General features: G+C 33.8%; 1 protein-coding gene across 3 annotated transcripts in view; it reads right to left on the minus strand.

Moving 5' to 3' along the window:
• Positions 1-20,061, minus strand: part of LOC101341307 (centrosomal protein of 290 kDa) — a 35,068-nt gene extending 15,007 nt beyond the window's left edge. The window contains exons 1-14 of one of the 3 annotated variants that reach the window (XM_023725866.1): positions 19,893-20,061; positions 19,009-19,171; positions 17,253-17,353; positions 17,093-17,180; positions 15,776-15,885; positions 14,497-14,589; positions 14,130-14,214; positions 13,441-13,583; positions 11,647-11,811; positions 11,089-11,238; positions 7,735-7,850; positions 6,268-6,370; positions 5,950-6,180; positions 3,835-4,008 (exon numbers count right to left, since the gene is read on the minus strand). In XM_023725866.1, coding sequence (XP_023581634.1) covers positions 3,835-4,008; positions 5,950-6,180; positions 6,268-6,370; positions 7,735-7,850; positions 11,089-11,238; positions 11,647-11,811; positions 13,441-13,583; positions 14,130-14,214; positions 14,497-14,589; positions 15,776-15,885; positions 17,093-17,180; positions 17,253-17,353; positions 19,009-19,171; positions 19,893-20,033 — 1,863 coding nt within the window. In that variant the 5' untranslated portion in view covers positions 20,034-20,061. Of the gene's footprint in view, positions 1-3,834; positions 4,009-5,949; positions 6,181-6,267; positions 6,371-7,734; positions 7,851-11,088; positions 11,239-11,646; positions 11,812-13,440; positions 13,584-14,129; positions 14,215-14,496; positions 14,590-14,796; positions 15,190-15,775; positions 15,886-17,092; positions 17,181-17,252; positions 17,354-19,008; positions 19,172-19,892 lie in introns of those variants that run through there. The other 2 variants (XM_023725867.1, XM_023725868.1) reach the window with 2 other exon arrangements.
• Between the last annotated feature and the right edge of the window lie 1,082 nt (positions 20,062-21,143).

The raw sequence follows: 21,143 nt of genomic DNA on the forward strand, positions 1-21,143 counted from the left end.
TCTTAGAAGATATCAATGATTTCCTAATCACCGTATTTGATGACCTTTGCACTGTGGCTCTACACCAATAACCACACTCTTAGTTCAACATTTATTAGCTCTAACTCTGCCAAACAGGAGGTACTAAACACATAAAAATGAATAAAATAGAGTCCCTGATATCAAGAGATTTATACTCCTGTAGAGGAGGCAAATATCACAAATATCACATATATTATGATATAAATAGCAGAACTATGTACAAAACATAGAACTAGTCTAGGCAGAGGAGTGATTTGTTCTGTAAAAAGGACCACAAATAACTGATGGCTTCAGAAAAAAAGGTAATGCCTAAACAAGTTTTGAAAGATGACTAGAGATTCACTGAGCAGATAAACTGGTAGAGTTTTGTAGGCAAAGAAAACAGCCTGTACAACAGAACACATAAAAGAAGGAACACTGTGTTGCAGGTAACTGATATTTCAGTTTATAAAACATACATCGTGAGTCTTCTTAAAGTAGGAGAGGACATGACGTAAGTAGGGGATTTACCACAAGATGGACTTTTGGGAGCTTCTGATAAGTTTTAAGCAAGGGAGTGACACGTTCAGATACATGTTTAGAATGATTATTCTGGTGGCAGTAAGAAGAAGGTAAGACTGAAGATAGGGGGATGAGCAATAGCTATCACAATAAAGATTATAAACAATAAAATAAGAAAAAAACAAACAGACCCACTGCCATCAAGTCCCATATGTTACAGAGTAGAACTTCTCCATAGGGTTTTCTTGGCTGTTATCTTTATGGAGGCAAATCACCATGACTTTCTTCCACGGCGTCACTGGGTAAGTTCGTACCACCAACCTTTAGGTTAGTAGTCAAGAGAAAACAGTTTGTGCCACCCAGGGACCCTGGATATAAGAGATGTTTAAAATTATATCTGAGATGCAGCAAGTGTAGGAGAGGAGGAGATACACTACAACTAACAGGTCTCTTAATTGGCTGATGAGTCTGGGATAAACGGTACATTTAGAGTTTCAAATATGTTTTGAGGTAGCTGTAAATCAGCCAGCCAAAGATTTCCTAGAAAACAGTAGGCTATATATATATTAAAAAAAACACCAAACCTACTGCTGTCCAGTTGATTTCTGACTCATATCAGTCTTAAAAAAAAAAGAAAAAGCTATGAATTTTTAACATTCCTTCCACAGAGATGAGGAGGCTATACCTTCTCTCATTAAATCTGGGCAGCCTATGACTGCTTTGAGCAATAAAGTACAGAGGAGGTTGACACTATGTGACTTCCAAAGCTAAGTCACAGAACTTGATGTCGCTTACACCTTATTCACTAGAGTGCTAGAGCACTGAGTGGCCATATAAGAAGTTCAATTCCTCTGAGACTGTCATGCTGTGAGGAAGCTCAAGGATGTGGAGAAACCATATATAGACACTCTGGTAAACAGTTCTAGCTGAGAATCAGCCTTCAGAAGCATTCCAGCCCAGGTGTCAGATGTGAGAGACATGCCATCCCTGCTCTGTTCTGTTTGAATTACTACTGGCCCACAGAATCTATGAGCATAATTATATGGCTGTTTTATTCACTAAGTTTTGGAGATGATTTTGTCACACTATAATAACAACTGGAACATAGGCACTGTCATGGTTTGAATTATGTCCCCCAAAAAATGTGTGTATCAGTTTGGCTAGGCCATGATTCCTGGCACTGTGTGATTTTCCTGTATGTTGTAAACCTGCCTCTATGATGTTAATGAGGGAGGATGCGTGGCAGTTGTGTTAGTAAGGCAGGACCATGATCTACAAGACTGGATTGTGTCCTGAGGCAATCTCTTGAGATATAAAAGACAGAAGTGAGCAGTGAGACAAGGGGACCTCATACCATCAAGAAAGCAGTGCCGGGAGCAGAGCGCATCCTTTGGACCCGGGTCCCTGCGCCGAGAAGCTCCTAGTCCAGGGGAACAGTGATGAGAAGGCCGACAAAGAAAGACTTCCCCCGGAGCTAACGCCCTGAATTTGGACTTTTAGCTTACTTTGACTGTGAGGAAATAAACTTCCTTCGTTAAGACCATCCACTTGTGATATTTCTGTTATGGCAGCACTAGATGACTAAGACAGGCACTAAACAAATTTTGTTGAAGTAATTAGCGCATATATGCATATATGAGAAAACGAAGATTAAAATATAAGTATATAAACATTTTTTCCATCAAAATGATGGGATGCTCATGGACTGGACACACAATCACATGAATATTCTGGCCATAAGAACCATCATATTACTGGTCATATTATTTCCCTGCTCAAAAAATATGCAAAGACTTCCCACTACCTATGAAAAATATTCCAAACTAATCTAGTCCTTCAGGATCTGCCTCAATCCTTTCCACTTAAAACTCAGATACAGACCACTTGAAAAAATAATGTTATCACTCGATATTTTTCTATCTTTTGCCTTTGCTTGTGTTTTACCCTCTGAGTAAAACAGTCTTTTCCACTCCCACCCTATGTCTGCATGTTAAAACTCTTCGAGGCTCAGCATAAACTGCACCTCCTTCGCCAAGTTAGAAATAGCCTCTTCTTTTTCTAAACTCCAACAGCACAGTAACCTATACCTCTCTTATGGCATTATCACTTGCTATCTTGTATTCTAGACCTGAGAATCACAAAGACTACTTATCTTTTCATCTTTAGTATTTTAGAAAGTTAAGTAACTTCAAAATATAAGCCCCTAATATTGTCCAAAGACGAAAGATGAGAAATATTCTTTGGGAAAACAGGTAAAATAAAATTAAAAATTACTCATTGATATATTGTGTACAAGAGACTTCTTATCCAGGATTTACATACTAATGCTACAGGGAAGAGGGAAGAAACCATGGAGAAAGGGAAAAAATAAGTTATTACCACATCTAAATATTCAAAATTTTCTATAAAATTAGCATAATTATATTTTTGGCAAATGTAAACAATAAACTGACCATGATTAATTCTAAATACTATTAATACATAATGACTCAGGTAATTTTATAGGAGTTATTGAAAACTATTCAAAACGTTTTCATTTACTGAACACGTGCCAATAAGCAAGGAAAAGCTTTTGAACCAACAGAATTAGCTTTTGTCACACTCCTATGAGAGGATCTTAGAAGAGATTAAGCCATAACACCTAAGCCCATATTGCTTATGAGCAAGACAAACAAATTAGGAACTGGTTTTGCCTATAGGAAAAGGTATGGCTATCAAGTAGCAAGAGAACAGTAAAAGGTTCTGAGTCATATTTGCAGACCGTTTGAATGAAACCATGATACTCTACCCTATAAGACAAGAAGAGACTAGTAGAGCTCATTCATGGTCCAGGAAGAGACACTAATTAACTTATCCATTGTCAGCCACATCCATCCCAAGGAACAGAATCCAGGGGTAATGCGAATAATATACTCTGGGAACGGGTAAGAAAAAGGGGTAGGTATGTAAGGACACATCCTCCTTGGACTACAATAACCTATCTGTTACATGCTACCTTGTCTTTTTTAAACACTTGGTGAAAAGAGGCTTGTTCAGCTCAATTGTAACAGTAGGCTATGGAAGATGACCTGGATGAAGTTGTCCAGAAGTGAGTCTGTAACTACAGAAACATAACGTGTGTGTGTCTTAATATTCGGGAACAAAATATCTAAAATTAAATTTCATCCATAAATGATGTTCCTTAAATTTATATTAATAAAAATAAATTTTATCTTATTAAAATCTACAAACCCTTTCTCCACAGAGAAAAACAAAGATATTGCTGAAGAAGAATGGCTAATAACACAGGGCTTAAGGATCACATAAACTTACCTCTAACTGTTCCAAGTTAGTTGTTCTCTGAACAAGCATATTATCTTTTTGTAATAGGTTCCTGTACTTAGCTGTCAGTTCATTGTATTGTTTATTGGCCAATTCTAGTTCAGACAGAGAGACACTATTATCTAAAACTTTTTGGAGAGCTGCAATCTTGAAAATGGCCATTTCCTATGTAAGTAAGGATACACTGAGTTATTTTGATGTATTTTCTTCTGGGCAAGCACTAGCCACTTTTGGGAAAAAAAGCAAAACAGATTTTAAAACCACTTAAAAAATATAAAAGATTTCCTGTATAAGAAGAAAACTTAGACAGTAATAAAATTAATTTCTCTTATATGAGAAATAATACTATCTTGAAATCTTTAATCATAATAAAAATAAAGTGAATCAACCATACCTCTTATAACTCCTGTCATCATGAACTGAAATTCAATTAATTTGAGAAAAGTAGAATAAATAGCAAGAAAATGTATCATTCAGAATGTATCTTTGGACGGCTTTATCAACTTCATAAGGTTAAAAAACAACTTGCCTTTTGGTAGCTGAATGGCAAAATTAGCATTGGTACAGCCACCTTTCACAGCTTAACTATTTCCACTTATTATAGTTCAACTAACTTTCTAACAAAAGAAAACTTTCTTTTCACATGAAGAAAACATTATTTAGGGAGAAAAAACTTCTCTTCATCATAGTTGTCTATAATAAATAATATTAAGGTCTTTATGTTATTTGATTCATGTTCTACTCGTCAGCTATTACTGTTGTTAGTTGCCATCACAGAGCTACAAAAAAAAAAAAAAAAAAAATCACTAAAGACACTGTAATGTTTCTGTAACACTGAAAGGAAAAGTTTGAACTTTTAGTTCTCTCCAAGTAAGTTGCTCTGTGTGATAAGCAAAAATTACAGCATAATTACATAATAATTACAGACATAAGTACAATAAAGACTAACGGACTCTGATACAGAAGGAATAAACAAGGAATAACCAAATTTATGATGTGAGGAAGATAAAGAATTTATGGTTATAATCCATTCTGAAATGAAGTAATGAGGTACATAAGGTAAGTCAAGGATATATTGTTGTGCCAGAAAACAACAAAGCTTGGCTCAAAGACTAAATGGATCCTTGTCAAAAGGACAAAAAAGCCAGCTTTAAAGGGCTCTCTCACTGGCCAAAGCTGACAAAACAGTAATGACTCCAGTTAACTGAAGCATAATGACTATTTAAAAGTCTGTGAGTCTGTTAGATGATATTTAAAAAAGAGAAAGCTGAGGGGAAAACAAAAACAAAAACAGGCAGGAGCCGAGTACATCAACTCTGTATTCTGAAGACTGTTAATTAAAAGGAAAAAATGAAGCATTGATCTTATTTTCTAGTAGGAACTACACTTCAAGACAATAGCCTAGGCTGAAGAGGAAAAGCTCTATTTTAGAAAGCAATGTCTGCTAATAAATGTAGAAAAATGATATAAGTAGAAAATCACAATTTTGCAACTCCCAGTGCAATAACAGTCAGGCAACAATCACCACTGAATACAAAAACCATTAGGCAGGTTGACAAAGAATTGGTCAATTGCATGGTATCGAAATATCACCAAACAGTTGACTAAATCACTTAATAATGGAGACATATAGCTGTCTCCCTCTTAACACAGTATTCAATCATGAAATGTAGAGCAACCAGATATTATGTTTCATGAAGTGATTCATTATACACAGCAACACTTATGAAGTATTCTTGCCAAAAGGTTTAACTTGAATCTAATGAAGTCTTCGAAGCCTTTAGTAAATACAAGGGAGACAGGAACAAGTTAAATGACACAAAGAGAGTATCAGACAAATGTGCATATGGTCTATTAGCCATGATAAAAGCACTATGGTTATGTAAAAAAAGTCTTAAGTTTTCAGCAATGCACACTAAAATATTTAGGGGAGAAGTGTGTGCAGCTTAAATATCCCTACAAGAAACAGATGAAGCAATTATGGTGAAATGTTAATAAATGTTAACTGTTACTCCAGGTGGTGACTGTTCATGATACTATTCTCTCTTCTGTATATTTGAAAATTTTTATAATTAGAATCAAAACAAACAAAAAAGTCAGATATACCTTAAACCTTTGCAAGCATCCAATTTTTTCACAAACTTCTGCTTCCATTGATATCAATTCACTCTTTTGTTTCCCATTTTCTTTTCTAAGTTGTCGCTCCATTTCTACTAAAGTTGTATACTGCCTTATGAGTGACTTTTCATTCACTTGCAAGACAGTGATTTTTCTACTATTTTCTGAAAGTATTTTTTTCATTTCATCTGAATCCACCTGAAGAGAATTGAGCAAATTCTGCCAAAGACATATTTATATTATTTGCTGAATCTAGCTCTTGGTTTGTACAGTATTATATACTGATCTTAAAAGTGTTCTGCTTACATTATATTCTTTTACTTTTACAGCATCTTGTTGGATTTGATCTTCAAGTTTTTTCTTTTCCTGTTTCATTGTTTCAGACTCTGTTTTCCAGGTCTCCTTTTCACTTAAAAAACAAAAATAATAATACAGTAAACCTAATTAAATGTTTTAATTTTAGGAAGAGATAACTTTAGATTATGGAAATTTAAAGTTTTCTTAAAAAAAACCAGAGACATCATAGCTACTCGGTAGCTGATGACATGAGATGTCAAAATTCCATTCAAAAAAGTTAGCAATTAAAACTGAATCTTATACACATTAAATATAGATCAGGAAAATGATCAGTATTTCAAACTAATTCTGGAAATCAAGTCTCAACAATCTGACCCTACTCTTAAATTTGAGCGTTAAATGTTTGTAAGATATTCAGAATAAAATTAGAAATAATTAGATTAAAAAGGGGGTGGGGAAGACATTCCTGACTACCTTCCCCATTGCCTCCAACTGCTCCGCATAAATCAATAATGGTGGCATCATTCTCTTTGTCACTAAATGGCTCAGAGTTGGACATGAGACCCAATTCTTGCTAATGAGATCTGAGTCAAAATCGACTGGAAGCCTCTGGAAATTTTTTATTTTTTTACCTATAAATAAAAAGGTAAGTGGAAAAACAAAGTCCCTTTTCTTTCATAGGCATGGTTCTGTCTACCTTGAACTCCTATAGCTATTTTACAACCACAGTAGGAGATAATGACAACCCCTACTCTGACACACATGGGGTCACCGTGACTTGGAGTTGACTCGATGGCAACTAGAAAAAAGAAGTACGACCTACCCTATAACTCTGAAAATGTACTAGATTTGGGCTTCTTGTTAGATCAGATAATAATCACCTTTAGTGTTTAAATTGCCTTTGGTCAGGTATTCTGCTACATATCCAGCAAATGATTCTATTGATATAGATGACTTTTAAAATCAAATGATGAAAGAGATAAGGAGAAACATGTTAGTTCCCTATGACGATATATGAAAAATGATGATGGTGGTGACGATGGAAGATGCTAACAATAGCTGACATTTACAAGGTGTTCATTACATGCCATGTACTAAGCTGAGTATTTTCATGTAATAACTCACTTAAGTTTCGTAACAACCCTATGAAGAAGGGATTCCCATCATGGAAATTTACAGATAGGAAAACTGAGATATGGATAGGTAAAATAACTTGCTGAAGGTCTCATGGCTACATAATGTCTGAATTCAAACCCAGGCAGAACAATTCCAGAGAAATGAATGGGCTTATAATGATTAAGTTACAACACCATCTATCTAAAAATATGTTCTTGACAGGTCACCAGTTTTAAAAAAAAAAAAAAGGTAGAGGGGGAGAGGCAGAAGGGGAGAAGTAAAACAAAATATTTTAACATTGTTTATGTAACTTAATCATGAAGAACATGCATAGTTAAAAAGTTTTGCTAATACCTATACCTTAGATACTCTTTATATAATAAGCTTTGCTGGTGACGAATTACTGCGAATTTTCTGTTATAGTCTTCAAGAGAATCTTCTAAGTTCTTTAACTTCTTTTCTTTATTTTCTATTTCCTAAAAATTGAAAATGAAAAAAAGGCATCAAAATACATTTTAAATGTGAAGGTATATATTTATATTCTGGCAGGATTATAGAAATCTATATTTAAAAAAAATCACCAGATTCATAAACAGTAGTGATCTTTTCTATATTAGTTTAAGACACATGAAATGAGGTAATATGTATATGAGAGAAATACTATGTAATAGGTAAAATATTTTTAATCGTACATGATAGTAACAGTAAGCACACAAATTTTCAGATAAAACAGTTACCATAAGCACCAACTTTTATTAGTTGTAGTAGTTAAAGTAAGCACAAAGTTCTAAAAATTTACAGAAAAAAAGAAGGGAATGAGTAAAGTAGGAAAAAAGAGAACAAGGAAAAGGAGAGATAGAAGAGGGTGGGATTTCAAAAGCATAAGCAAAAAGAAAATGAATAAGAAGGATCTATTACAGACACGAGAGAAAAGTACTAGAAGAACTAAAAGACCTCATTCACTACTTCCCAATTTTACATTAGTCAATACTGAGCTTCAAATCCACATTTCTAATGCCACGTCTCCATTAAGACTTTTTTAGAGATACTTTGAATTTACCATGACTCAAACCAAATTATCTTTCTCCAACACCAATAATTCATTCCTCCTACATTTGTATTTTTACTTATGCCAGTATCAATTATTCAGTTTGCTATACTAGAAAACTTCTTCTCTTTCCTTCATCCTCCATTTGTTATCAAGTCTGTCAATCCTATTATTCCAGGATCCCTGATACCTATCCCCCTCTGACCTCCCCTATTCGACTTTAGTACAAACTTTCTTCAACTCTTAAAATACTGAAAACCCACTGCTGTTGAGTCAATTCCGACTCATAGCGACCCTATAGGACAGAGCAGAACTTCCGCATAGGGTTTCCAAGGCTGTAATCTTTACAGAAGCTAACTGCCATATCTTTCTCCTGAAGAGTGGCTGGTGGGTTCAAAGTGCTGACCCTTCGGTTAGCAGATGAGCTGGCTACCACAGTTCCTTCATAAACTACTAGACATATATTTTAATTCTTCCTCAATCTCTAGTAGTCTAGTCTACTAGATACTAGTAGTAGTATGAAAAATTGATAGAGGATCTTTATCTATAGATCTATAATAGTAGTATGGATCTATTCTACTACTGGTATCTTTGTAAACCATAACATGTTACTAAAACATGTTTCTCCTCTGAGTTAGGATTTACTACAGGATAAAGTCCATTCCCTTAAAATGGTACTCAGGCTCTTCACAATCAAGTTTCAATGTACTCTTACAAATTTACCTCTAGTCACTCAGCCCCACGCACCCTTTTGTGTATACACACTTTCATGCCTCCACTCAAATTATCCTCTCCAAGGGATCCATTTTAAAGATGAAGTAATTGAGACTTAGAAGATTAGGTCATTTACTCAATATCAAAAATCTCATTAGCACTACACTTGGCAACCATTTACCAGCATAAATGCCAAGCTCAGTGCTAGATGCTTTATATATATGTAGATGGAACATTTGAGGTCAGGTCTGTCTGACTCCAAAGGTCTTGCTATTTCCACCACTTTATGCTGCCTTAGGAATGGGAGTCTAAGTATCTGCTTTGTCACTTTCAACAGGCTTTCATACTCCCAATCTGGTGCTCTCTAATCTACCATAAATGTCTTCTACATTTTTTTATATAAACAAAACAAGATTCTTAAGTCAGACAACAGGACAATACTATACTGCCATTACTTGTTGATAGTGTCCTTATATTGCAAGAAATAAGAGAAATCACAAACAGTGCTAAAATTATAAATTTAAAAGTAATGCTATAACATGAAAAACAGGAAGACCCTCAATGAGATGGATTGATACAGTGGCTGTAACAATGGGCTCAAGCATAACAATCATTAGGATGGCACAGGACAGGGCTGAGTTTCATTCTGTTATACATGTGGTAGCTATGAGTCAGAACCGATTCAATGGCACCTAACAACAACTTAACACGAACTGTACAATCATATCATGATAAAAGATTAAGGTTGTCCCATTACCTGACTTAGCAAAACCAAAACCAAACCCATTGCCGTCAAGTCAATTCTGTCTCATAGCGACCCTATGGTGGTGTAGTGATTAAGTGCTATGGCTGCTAGCCAAAAGGTTGGCAGTTCAAATCCACCAGGCACTCCTTGGAAACTCTATGGGGCAGTTCTACTCTGTCCTATAGGGTTGCTATGAGTTACCCAACTTAAATAACACAAAAATTCCAAGACTCAGAAAAGGAATAATTATTGTAATTTCCAAATACTAAAACAGGTATTTGATAATAACTCATGTATATTCACCAATAAACAATCTGGGGAAGATGAAAGCAATGTTAATAAACAAAAACACATTTTCATTGATTTTGACCATATTTTTGTAATTATATTTATAGTATTTATGATATTACAGCTATTCATACTTCAAATGAAATAATGAGAAGCCTCTCTCATTAGGCCATTCTTAATAACATGACAGACAGCAAAACTAAGAAACAAATACAGGACAAGAATACTCTTTCTAAATTGCTGATGGACTAACACTTCATAGAGAAAAAAGAAGAAAAAGATAAAAGACAATTTGGTTCAAAAGTTTTTTCTTGTGGTTAAGAGAGAAAAAGGATCAGTTCTATTCATGATACTAAACAGCTGTGTCACGCTTTTTGTCTTGAATTGCTTTTCCAACCAGCAATAAACATAAACTGCTTACCTTATTTACACATCACTCACTACTTAATAGTAAAGAAGCCCTGGTGGCACAATGGTTAAGTGCTTAGCTGCTAACTGAAAGGTGGCAGATCAGACCCACAAGCTGTTTGGCAGAAAAAAAAACCTGGCGATCTGCTCCTGTACAGATAACAGCCCAGGAAACCCTATGGGGCAGTTCTACTCTGTCCTATAGGGTTGCTATGAGTTGGAATTGACTCAGCACGCAATAACAACAATCTTATAGTGGCTACTTGTTATCCTACCCATCAATTCTATATTTCACATGACTGACATATAACGTCAGCAAGACGTATGAGCATGCCTCTCATGCAGATGAGTGGAATAAACTGGTTTTATTCATAGGATTCCATCCAACTTCAAAATTTATTAAAAATATATTTCACTTTTAATATTCTGAGAGCTCAAAGGAATACATGAAGATTAAACTATGAAACATATCATCAATGGTTTTGGTTATTCACATGTAAATTTACAGTACCTGTAAGAGATATACTAAATATTCATTCTGAGAATTAATGATATTGGCACTAGATGGTGCTATCCCATCAGGTAAGTCTACTCCTTTGAAAACAACATTTGATCCTTCTGATTGTCGTAAAAGATTGGTCTCTTTGTCAAGATGATCTATCTGAAACAAACAATCCAGGGAAGAAAAAATCAAATTTTTGCAACCAAAGAAAGACAAAATCAAAAGCAGTACCTTAGCATCATGTTTTTTTTCTACTGAATATTTGGAAAAGTGTATATATATATATATATATATATATGTGAATGCCCTGCCAGGAATCAATTAAATAATACTTTAATTCTTACTAAGAAATGTCAAGGTATAAGATTTAAAATATTTGTATTCTTTTTTATATTATAAGGTATTTATTTTTTTACTTAATTTCATAAGAAAAATCTAAACAGCAGTTTTCTTAATGCTTAAAGAATTAATACAATGGGCATCTTCTCATCAAATAACCACTAAAAAAAAAAGTTTCATATTAAACCTAAGTTTCTATGCTTTTTTTTTATTTAGTGAAATGCTCACCTTTAAATTTGCTTTAGCTAACTGCTGTGAAAAATTTATAGCCTCCTTCCGAGCTTCTCTGAGCTCTTGTCTTAATTCTTCATTCCTTCCAGTAAGTTGATCAACTTGGGCTTTCAAATGAAGACTGGCATCAAAGATTCCTTCTGCATTCTTTGATTCTATAGCCTAACATATTTAGATTACATCAAAGAGGTATGGGGAAAAAAACCACTGAAGTCGTAGTTAAAAAAAAAAAAAGGATCTACCTTTAAATAAAATTGACATTTAAGCATTTTACTATCTTAATTGCCACGCATAATAACAAAATAGGCCAATTTAATTTCTTATTTATGAATTTAAGTTTATAAAACTTAATTTACACCAGCTACTCAGATCAACAATCAAGAGCTGTACAGGAAGAGAGTTTTTATATTCTACCAAAGTTAAATTGGTATTAATTCAAACTAGATAGTTATAAATTTCGGACGTTAAAGGTATTTCTACTGCAATCACAAAGAAAATATGTATACACACAAAAGGAAACAAGAAGAGAATCAAAATGGTTCACTACAAAAAATCAACTAAACACAAAGTATTGGAGAAAATGAGTGAGGAAAAAATGTATAAGGACACAAAGGAAACAAATAGCAGAATGGCAGAAGTGCTTCCTTATCAAAAATTTAAAATGTAAATGTATTAAACTGTCCAATAAAAAGGCAGAAACTGGCAAAATGGATAAGAAAACATGATCCAATTATATGCAAGAGACTAATCTGAGACCCAAAACCACAAATAGGTTCAAAGTGAAAGGAAAGAAAAAAATATTCTATGCAAATGGTAACCAACAGAGTTGAAATGGCTATATTATTATCAGACAAAACAGACTTCAAGTAAAAAACTGTCATAAGAGACAAGGAAGGACATTATATAATGATCAAAGAATCAATTCATAAGGAAGACAACAATTATAAATATATATGCCACTAACAACAGAGCACTAAAATGTATGAAGCAAACATTGTCAGAACTAAAGGGAGAAATTGACAGTCCTACCATTATATTTGGAGACTTCAATACATCACTTTTAATAATGGACAGAACAACTAAACAGAAGATCAATAAGGAAATAGAAGACTTAAACAACATTATTATCCAACTAGACCTAACAAACATATATAGAACATATATAGAACAACAATCGCAGAATACAAATTCTTCTCCAGTGCACATGGATCATTCTCCAGGACAGACCATATATTAGTCATAAAATAAGTCTCAATAAATTTAAAATGATTGAAATCATACAAAGTATCTTCTCCAGCAAGAATGGAATGATTCTAGAAATCAATAACAAAAGGAACACTGTCAGAAAAACAAACAATCCAAGGAAGAAAGACTACCAGAACACTCCTTGATTGAGGATGGTGAGACTGACTCACTTTAGACACATCAGGAAACACCCATCACTAGAAAAGGATATTATGTTTGGTTAAGCAGGGGGTCAACAAAAATGAAGGAAACCCTCAATCAGATGGACTGACACAATATCCACAACAAGTGACTCAAACATATCAACAATCATGAAGATGGCATAGGACTAGCCAACATTTCACTTTGTAACATAGAAGGTCACCATGGGTCGCAGCTGACTTGATGGCAACTAACAACATATTTTACAATACACACACACAAATAAATGATGTCAAACTTCTCATGAGATTAGAAATTATGGAGACCAGAAGACAGTGGAACATCAACTTTAAAAAGCTGAAAAAATAAAATAAAACCATTCACGGAGAAAAAAAAAAAACTTACATTAACTAGTCTTTCAAGACTAGGGATAATTAGAGATGTTTCTCCTCCTTTAACATCAGGATCTTTCTGCATTTCTTTAATAGCTTGTAAAATTTCCTTCATACCTTCTTCAAGTTGCTTATTTTCTTCAACTAATTCTCTTACTGTAATTACATATTTTTCTCCTTTAATGAATAGATCCTTATCATAATTTATTCTATACAGATAAAGAACATTTTACATATAGGAAAAAATACCCATTTGGAAAATGCAAATGTAAAAAAGAAGTTTTAAAAATTAAACTATAAACACATTTCGTAAATACTTGAACTAAATGGTATACCTATTTAAGTCATATGCATATATACACACTATCTCATAGCTGGAAAGAAAAAAATCATAAGCATACTTTTGCCTTAACTATGTTTTATATCAAAAATATTTTAAATTCTGTTTTCTAACTTCATTTTCATTAGAAAAAATGGTCTTATTCATCCTCACGAAAAATTCAGATTCAAACCTTCCCTGACAATGGAAATAGTTAGGCAAACAGACTAAACAAACGGGAGTGACTGTTACATGTGAGGACAGTAAATAAGGATAATGCAGACTAGAAAACAGAGACTGTATTAAAGTCCTTTCAGACCCATGATTCTGAGTATAGAAAAATATTTCTTTTACACACAAACATAAGAGTAATAGCAACTTACATTTATTCTGAAACTTGGCTATTACAATTCTACTTCTTTCTAAATCTCTTTCCTTTTCAATTAGTTCTCTTGAAAGAAATTCATTCTAAAAAAAAACAGGGTACGGTTGTTTTTTTTTTTCTAAAATACTGCAATAACATATAGTTTTCAAGTTAAGAAAAGTTTGATCAATTGAAGCGTAACAAACAGAAACAATAGAGAAATGGCAGCAGTCATAAAAATAAAGTAAAATCTGAGGAGTAAAACAAATGGTGATCTTCCTCTCACCTTCTCCCTTTCCGCCCACGGCAAAAGGCAAACAGACTTAATGGCTTTTTTTTTTTTTAGTACCACAATCATCTTTTTTAATGGTCTGCCTTTACACTACCTGTTCTGCCTGGCTTCTACGTCGTTCAAGTTCTATTTCTGCACTTCTATTCTGTGCTTCTTTGATCAATAAATCCTGTGCTATGACTTCATTCTAAGGAAACATTTAATAAATTAGGCAAATTAATAAGCTCATATCAAATGTGTTGCATTTGTAGACTTTTAAAAAATGGAATGTGTATAAATGTGTTAATGTACAAAAAAAATCTTATTATAATTGTTAAAGAACTTTGTTAGAGAAGTTATGAAAAAGAATTAATTAAAAAGCTATCATAGGAATGTAGTTTGGAGGAAAGCTCACCTGAGACCTAAGACATACTAGTTCTCTTCGTAGCTGGTCTATAAGATTGTCAAGTGGATCTACCTGAGATAATTTTGACTGTGCAGTAATAGGCACAGAGTCCAGAAGATTAACTTCAAGCTCTCTTTTTAAACTCTCTGTCTGTAAGGATACTTCTTTTTTTCTTACATCTTCTTTCAAGTTGATATCAGCGAATTTTATTTGAGTATGAACCTGTTCATCTTCTGATGCTGCTCCTTGTGATCTATCCATGTCAGTACTACTATCGTGAATTTGTTGACAAAATATTGCAGATTTCTGCCTAAGTGATAACTTCCGCATTAAGTATGAAGCTGTTGATAAAGCTTGAAAAGAAGAATCACTTTTTGGTATGAAATTAGTCTTCTCTAGTGCCTGCTGACTTCTTGACACTTTCTTCAGACAGTCATCAGAAGGAGAGCATAAATAGTCATTTATTTCTTCATAGCTCTCCCGACTAAGGGTACTGACTAATGATTCTAGATTTCTTAAAGACTGTAGACATGGTGCTTTAAAAATCTCCCTTATTGTAATCGTGTCTGGAGTTGAATTAGCATCTTTTACTTGCGTGGGTGAAGAACATCTAGTTAAAGAGACAAAAGGATCCACTCTGCTTTCTATACTATGATGAATTTCAGGTAACATTCTTGATAAGGATCCTATGGTCATACTCTCTTCTGGCTCATTCTTATCTGACTGTGGAATACTGAATGATGGTCTCCTATGCAGCGGCTCTATTTTATCTGAGCACCTAATCTGTATTCAGAGTAAATAATGTCTCATTAATCTTTGGGTCAACAGATTATTTAAATAAGCAAACATTTTTTCTATTTATTTAACAACTATATAAAAAAGCAGACGCTCAAAATGAGATAACGGGGGGTGGGGGAGCGGGAAATGAAAGCACTGATAATAACATTTTTCTTTATTCTCTTTACCATAGCAATACTTTACTGTTTACCTTTGATTGAGCTTCACTAATATTTCTGAGGCTCACAAAATCAAATTTTCTTTCTCCTGTTCTATTCTCCTGAGAAAAGTTGTCAGCTGGGTTCAGGTCCTCAACCAATCCTACATATAGGAGAATCAACAAATTGAGAAACATAAATATAACTCTCCCACTATTCTAATACTTTAATTCTTTAAAACTAGAATCAAGTTTTAACACAAACAAAAGGTAGAATTGTTTAAAAAATTCTTGATCTACATGGTAGCCAATTATTACAACCTTCAAATCTACCTCATCTTTAATAAGCTATAAATAATATGAGAAACTAATCTGAATTTTTATTTTCTCTATCATCTTTTGCCCAGTCTATGTTAAAAATACTAATTAATAAGTACTAGAATAGTTACAAGACATGTACAAGAAAGTAGACAAGAAACATGAATAATGAGTAAGCTGGTTAATACACTAATAAATTATGAAGATTCAAACCTCTAGAAGTTTTTCAATGTACTATATAGTTGTAAGGAGTCCTGGTGGTACAGTGGTTAAAGCCACTGACTGCTAACCAAAAGGTCGGCAGTTCAAAACCACCAGCCGCTCCGTGCGAGAACGATGTGACAGTCTGCTTCCACAGAGATTTACAGCCTTGGAAACCTTGTGGGGTCACTATGAGTCAGAATTGACTCGACAGCAGTAGGCGTTTTGTTTTCTTGTTTTTTTTTTTTTTTTTTGATACAGATTGTAACGCTAAAAACTCTGCTATATTCACAAATGTGCTGTGGACTCGGACCAAGTTAAAAAAACATTCTTTCCTCGCATTCCTCTTACAAAAGGCACTAAAATGGATATTATAAAATTTAACCAATTGTTACCTTTATATCAAGTAAGAAAAACCAAAAAAAAGTTAATTTTTATTCAATAAAACATTACTTTCACTTAGCAAAGGCTAATTTACAGAGAAGATTTTCAATGGATAGCCCTTAGGGAAAGAGACAATTTTAAAAAGTATAAATTATCTATGTATTTTATCATTATTAATCACATCACATCAGTCAGGGATGCCTAGAAATTTATGAAGACTATACTGTAAACTTTCCAAAAGTCCACAATTCTAAGGTATTTTTTGTTTTGTTTTACTGTTTCAGATTCAGGATTGACCTTAATGACACTCACTTATATACTCTTCATCAGGCCATTATTTTCATTTATGGAACTTCTAGGAGAATCACAATAACAGAGCAAAAATATCTCTAACATACAGAAAATTTTAGATTCAGACAACTCATGTTTTTAATGATTGTTTTAAGGGTTTGGGATAACTGAGTATACCTAAAGTTGCAGCTCTTTTTCCTGTTTCTTGAGCCATCTGGCGAATTTTTTTTTTCAGATCAAGCCGTTCTTCCTCTAGACTTTCAATCTGCAAAACATGAACTATTAGTATTCCTCTTTAGTTTAATAAAGAAAATAGCCATTTTATCAGAGCACTTGCCTCTTTCAAAAGAATCTGGTTTTCAGCTCTGTACTGCTGCTGTTTCAAGCTTTTGCTATTTCTAAATTCAGTTAAATCAATCATTGTCTTCACTTCAAGGCCTAAAATTGAACGTATAAAATTAAAATCTTTATCAACATTCAAATGAACTAAAAAAAAAAAAAAAAAAAACTTTATATACCACGACACAATTAGCCAGCATCATTAAAGAATGCAGTACTTTCTGTGCAGTAATTTTCCAGATATTTGAATTGAACCCAACAAGTTAAAATTTTGTCATAATTATTAATGGAAATTCTGACAAAAATGTATAAGGATCTATCTTCTCTATGTCAGGCTGTAGAAGAGATACTACAATGTATTAAGAATGGAAGCTTTGAAGTAAAACAACCCTGGGTTTAAATTCTACTTTCAACTATTAACTAAGTCACAGGGATAAATACTGTACTTGATTTATTTACAGCTTATTGTCAGAGATATAATAAAACTAATCCAAATAAAGTGCTGAGCACAGTGCCTGGCACAAAGTAGTCATTATTAATATTAATTATCTATTGTATTATCATTACTAGTCAGATACTCCCAGTATACCTGTCTCCTAATTTGCTGTTAAGCAGCTATGCTCTGAATACCAAATATCAAGATTGTCTAAAGTGATTATAAATTCATGATTTGGAGATTTTCAAACACAGAAAGTCTGGTGTTTATAACAGCTACCTAAATGATTCAGAAGTTATCTTTACAAACTTCTAGATTCCTGGCTGTGATCTGGTACATTAAGTTGACCAGAGGCCTAACTTGAGGTCCTGGCTTAACTCTGGTTCCTAGTTAGACACTTTTTATAAAAAATCACATAAAATATTTATTTTTCCTTCCTTTACAGGAGCCCTAACGGTGCAGTTGTTAAGCATTTATCTGCGAAACAAAACGTCAGCAGTTCAAATCCACCAGTCGCTCCTCAGAAACCCTATGTAGCAGTTCTTCTCTGTCCTACAGGGTTGCAATGAATCTTGATGGCAATGGGTTTGGTTTGTTTGATTTTAGAAAATAGTTATTTTTACAGCTAGTCATTTTAACTCTTAGAAAGATTCATAACTGATATTAGCAGGTATAATGAAATCAATATATAGATCTTTATTTTCATTTTTAAAATGCAATTTAGATTAAACTGTCATAACATCCATATTTACTAATTACTTCTCAAAATCAATGGTAATGTTAAAATACTCAACCAAAATAAAACTTAAGAAATTTACATTGTAAAGGCCAAATACTTAAAGGTCTGAGAAAGTCTTAAACAATATTTCTAAATGTTTACATAAATTCACCTGAAACAAGAATGCTTTGCAGACTAAATGAGTCATAGCAATACTACATTCATTAAAAGAGAAGAGGTTAACTTCTAATACGCAGTACTAAAATCATAGAATTTCCTTTTTAAAACAATCTACTATTACTATTTCTAGCACAGTGGATTTCTAACTGAGCTTTGAAGATCCTAAGAGAGTCCACTGATGTCTCCAGGAGATACGGAACCAGGTAAAGCAGTGCTCGAGGACCGTCCCTCCTAGTGTCCCATACCCACTAAATCCCCTATCCTATTTCAGAGCAGCTCTGTTTTTGTTTTAAATGTTTTTACAGAAGTATTTATTTCACAAAAAGCATTCACCTATTTACTAAAAATAATATTAAACAGAAAAACAAAAATACTTGCAAATCAGATTAGAGCAAACTACATATCTTAAAGATGGCTTACCTGCACGTTCTCTAAGTGCCTCATTTTCATCAAGGAAATCATTGATCTTCAACTCCAGCTTATTGATTTCCTTTGTCAACACTTCAATCTCTTGATCTCTTATTTTAATTTGATTTTTATAATTCTTTATTTCAACAACAGCATCTTCTAAACCATACACTCCCTGTAAAATGCCCAATCTAAACATAATGTGATTTATTTAAACACATTTATCAAATTCAGAAATTTATATTCTTATTAAGTCTGTGAAGGAATGCACAGATATCTAAGGTTTATATCACCAAACTTATTTTTACTGTGCTTTTATAGAACAAATTCAGTAATAATAATAATGGAAAAGGGAAGACTTGAAACTTCTAATGCAGTCTTAACGGAAAAGTGACCGAGAAATATTACATATAAAACACTTAACAAAATATAGAAAAGGTGTAGTTAAGTAAACCAGCTATATCAGTAGGACACATAGGTCATTAGTTGCCTGACTTAGTTGTAATCATATTAAAAATATACAAAAAAATAACAAACTAAGGCTGTGTTGACACAGCAGGTTAAGAAATTGCTTGTCATAATTTTTATCAAATGAATCGGTGGTGTTACATCTACATGGTGGCACAATGGCACAGATTGCAAAGCCTCTAATCCTGTGGCCTCACCAAAGCTGATTACCTGAGCAAAAAAACACTTTCATCAAAATGGTTTGAAAAATAATTTTTCCAAAAAGTAAATGCTGCTTAAGAGTTTGAAAAGTTTATTATAAATTATCCTTTTATCAAGACACTTATGGAATACCTACAAATGGTAAGCAGTAAACGGCACAGAACAGTCTAATTGTGAGTGACAAGAATGATTCTAAGCTCCTTGATTAAAAAGATAAAAATACATACTGATTCATAAACTTTTAACCGCTTTAGAGCCTCAATAAGTTCTTTATCCTTTTCCCTAGCATCAGCCTCAGCCAGTTCAGCTGTTCTCTCAGCCTCTTTAGCTTTCTCTTCTAAAGTTTGCAGTTTTGATTGAATTTTCATATAATAAGTCTGTTGAGAAACGGTTGAAGCACCTACGGGGTAAAAACCAAAATCAAGAATAAATTACACTGCCTACTCATAATCCTTTAAATCAGTGGTTCTAACATGGGAAGGAGCCCTTGTTACAGCTGCAACGAGCTATGGCTGCTAACCAAAAGGTAGGCAGTTCAAATTCACCAGCTGCTCCTTGGAAACTCTATGGGGCAGTTCTCCTCTGTTCTATAGGATCACTATGAGTCAGAACTGACTCCACAGCACCTAACAACAACAACAACATGGTAAGGCGGGGGAAGAAATGCTATGCCACTTAAAAAAAAAAAAAAAACATTGCCATCGAGTTGATTCTGACTCATAGTGACCCTACAGGACAGAGAAGAACTGCTCCATTGGGTTTCCAAGGAGCGGCTGGTGGATTTGAAATGCTGACCTTTTGGTTAACAGCCAAATTCTTAACCACTACACCATCAGGGCTCCATGCCACTAAAAAGTTCTTTAATATTATGATTTTATATTTGAAAAATAAAAGTTTTGTTTTGGTTTTATTAAGCCAAGTTGTAGAGTTCAACAAATTCTTCTTAGCCAAAGGGTTATAGTTGCAAAACACTGCTTTGCAAAGAATGACCACTGAGGCAGAGACTGCTAGCTGTCCCAAATATTCAGCCTCCCTTGTCCACTTTAATAGAACTACAATTTTTAGCCAGACACATGGCCACTTGAAATAAAAGCTAAATTTCCACTTCCAATCTAGCAGCTTAGATGTGGCCATGTGACCAAATTTGGCCAAGAGGATATAAGTGGAAAGGTCATAGACATCTTGCAGAAAATTATTTTTAAAAGAGGAGAGTGACTCTTTTCTCTTTCCTCCTTTCTGTTAGCCAGAATACAGATGTGAAGCTGAAGCTCAAATAGTCTTCTTAGGAGACATCTGGCAAAATGGCGCTCTAGGCAGAAGCACCACGCCGTCCCTCCACAGCAAAGATCCAAAAAACTAAGCTGAACAGAGAAAACAATCCTGAAACCCAAAAACATCAAATGAAGAGATAAAGAACTCAGCCAAGCACTAAATGGAGTGAGAAAACTAACAGAAAACACAGAGTGAGGAGAGATTCA

The sequence above is a fragment of the Trichechus manatus genome, unplaced genomic scaffold (assembly GCF_000243295.1).
Source record: "Trichechus manatus latirostris isolate Lorelei unplaced genomic scaffold, TriManLat1.0 scaffold00545, whole genome shotgun sequence".
NCBI classification, from domain to species: domain Eukaryota; kingdom Metazoa; phylum Chordata; class Mammalia; order Sirenia; family Trichechidae; genus Trichechus; species Trichechus manatus.